At 46.2% G+C, this 679-nt stretch overlaps 1 protein-coding gene across 1 annotated transcript in view; it reads right to left on the bottom strand.

Moving 5' to 3' along the window:
* Window positions 1-148: 148 nt before the first annotated feature.
* Window positions 149-679, bottom strand: part of LOC107027747 — a 3,608-nt gene continuing 3,077 nt past the window's right edge. The window contains exon 3 of the mRNA XM_015228824.1: window positions 149-604. Within this exon, the coding sequence (XP_015084310.1) occupies window positions 149-604 (456 nt within the window). The remainder of the gene's footprint in view (window positions 605-679) is intronic.

Genomic DNA, 679 nt, shown 5'->3' with positions numbered 1-679 from the left:
CTTGCCAACGCCCTTAGCCCGCACGTAAGCCATGCACGTTCAAGCTGCCTTGCCAACACCCAAGCACTTGAACTTGTGTTGCACTGTTTTGCCATCATCCATGTCAAGACCAATGCCCAAGTCCTTCACATGTCTGCACGTAGTTAGATCAAGTAGATTGCGGGTCTAACAGACCACCCGCACCACTTGAACTCGATGTCCTCATCGAGACTGTTTTGAGATAGTCATCGCTTTGAGCATCAAACTGCCATAGGTCTTTTGCTTTCTCCCAAACAGCATCTGCTGCACTCTTGCCTTTCCAGTGAACCAAGAACTCAGTCTTAGTATTCTTCTTACTTGTGCCCAAAACCCGGTGATCAAGGATCTTCTCAATTTCAGCATCATATTGTGTAGGTACTGATGGAGGAGCTCTCTTTGACCTGTTTCTGTCCGGATCATCTTCATCTCCAAAGTAAGGTTTCAAGAAACTCACATGGAAGGTGGGGTGAATTTTCAACCTTTCTGGCAGCTTCAACCTATAAGCAACTTCGCCCACTCGTTTCACCACTTCGAATGGACCATCGTACTTATGAATCAAACCCCGATGTCTGGTCTTACTTACAATCTGTTTCCAGATTTGAGGGGTAAGTTTAAGCAACACCTTGTCACCCACATTGAACTCAACTGAGCGACGATGTTG

This window comes from Solanum pennellii, chromosome 8 (assembly GCF_001406875.1).
Source record: "Solanum pennellii chromosome 8, SPENNV200".
NCBI classification, from domain to species: domain Eukaryota; kingdom Viridiplantae; phylum Streptophyta; class Magnoliopsida; order Solanales; family Solanaceae; genus Solanum; species Solanum pennellii.
The sequence above is the reverse complement of the archived record's forward strand: the minus strand, read 5'-3'. Positions and strand labels throughout refer to the sequence as shown.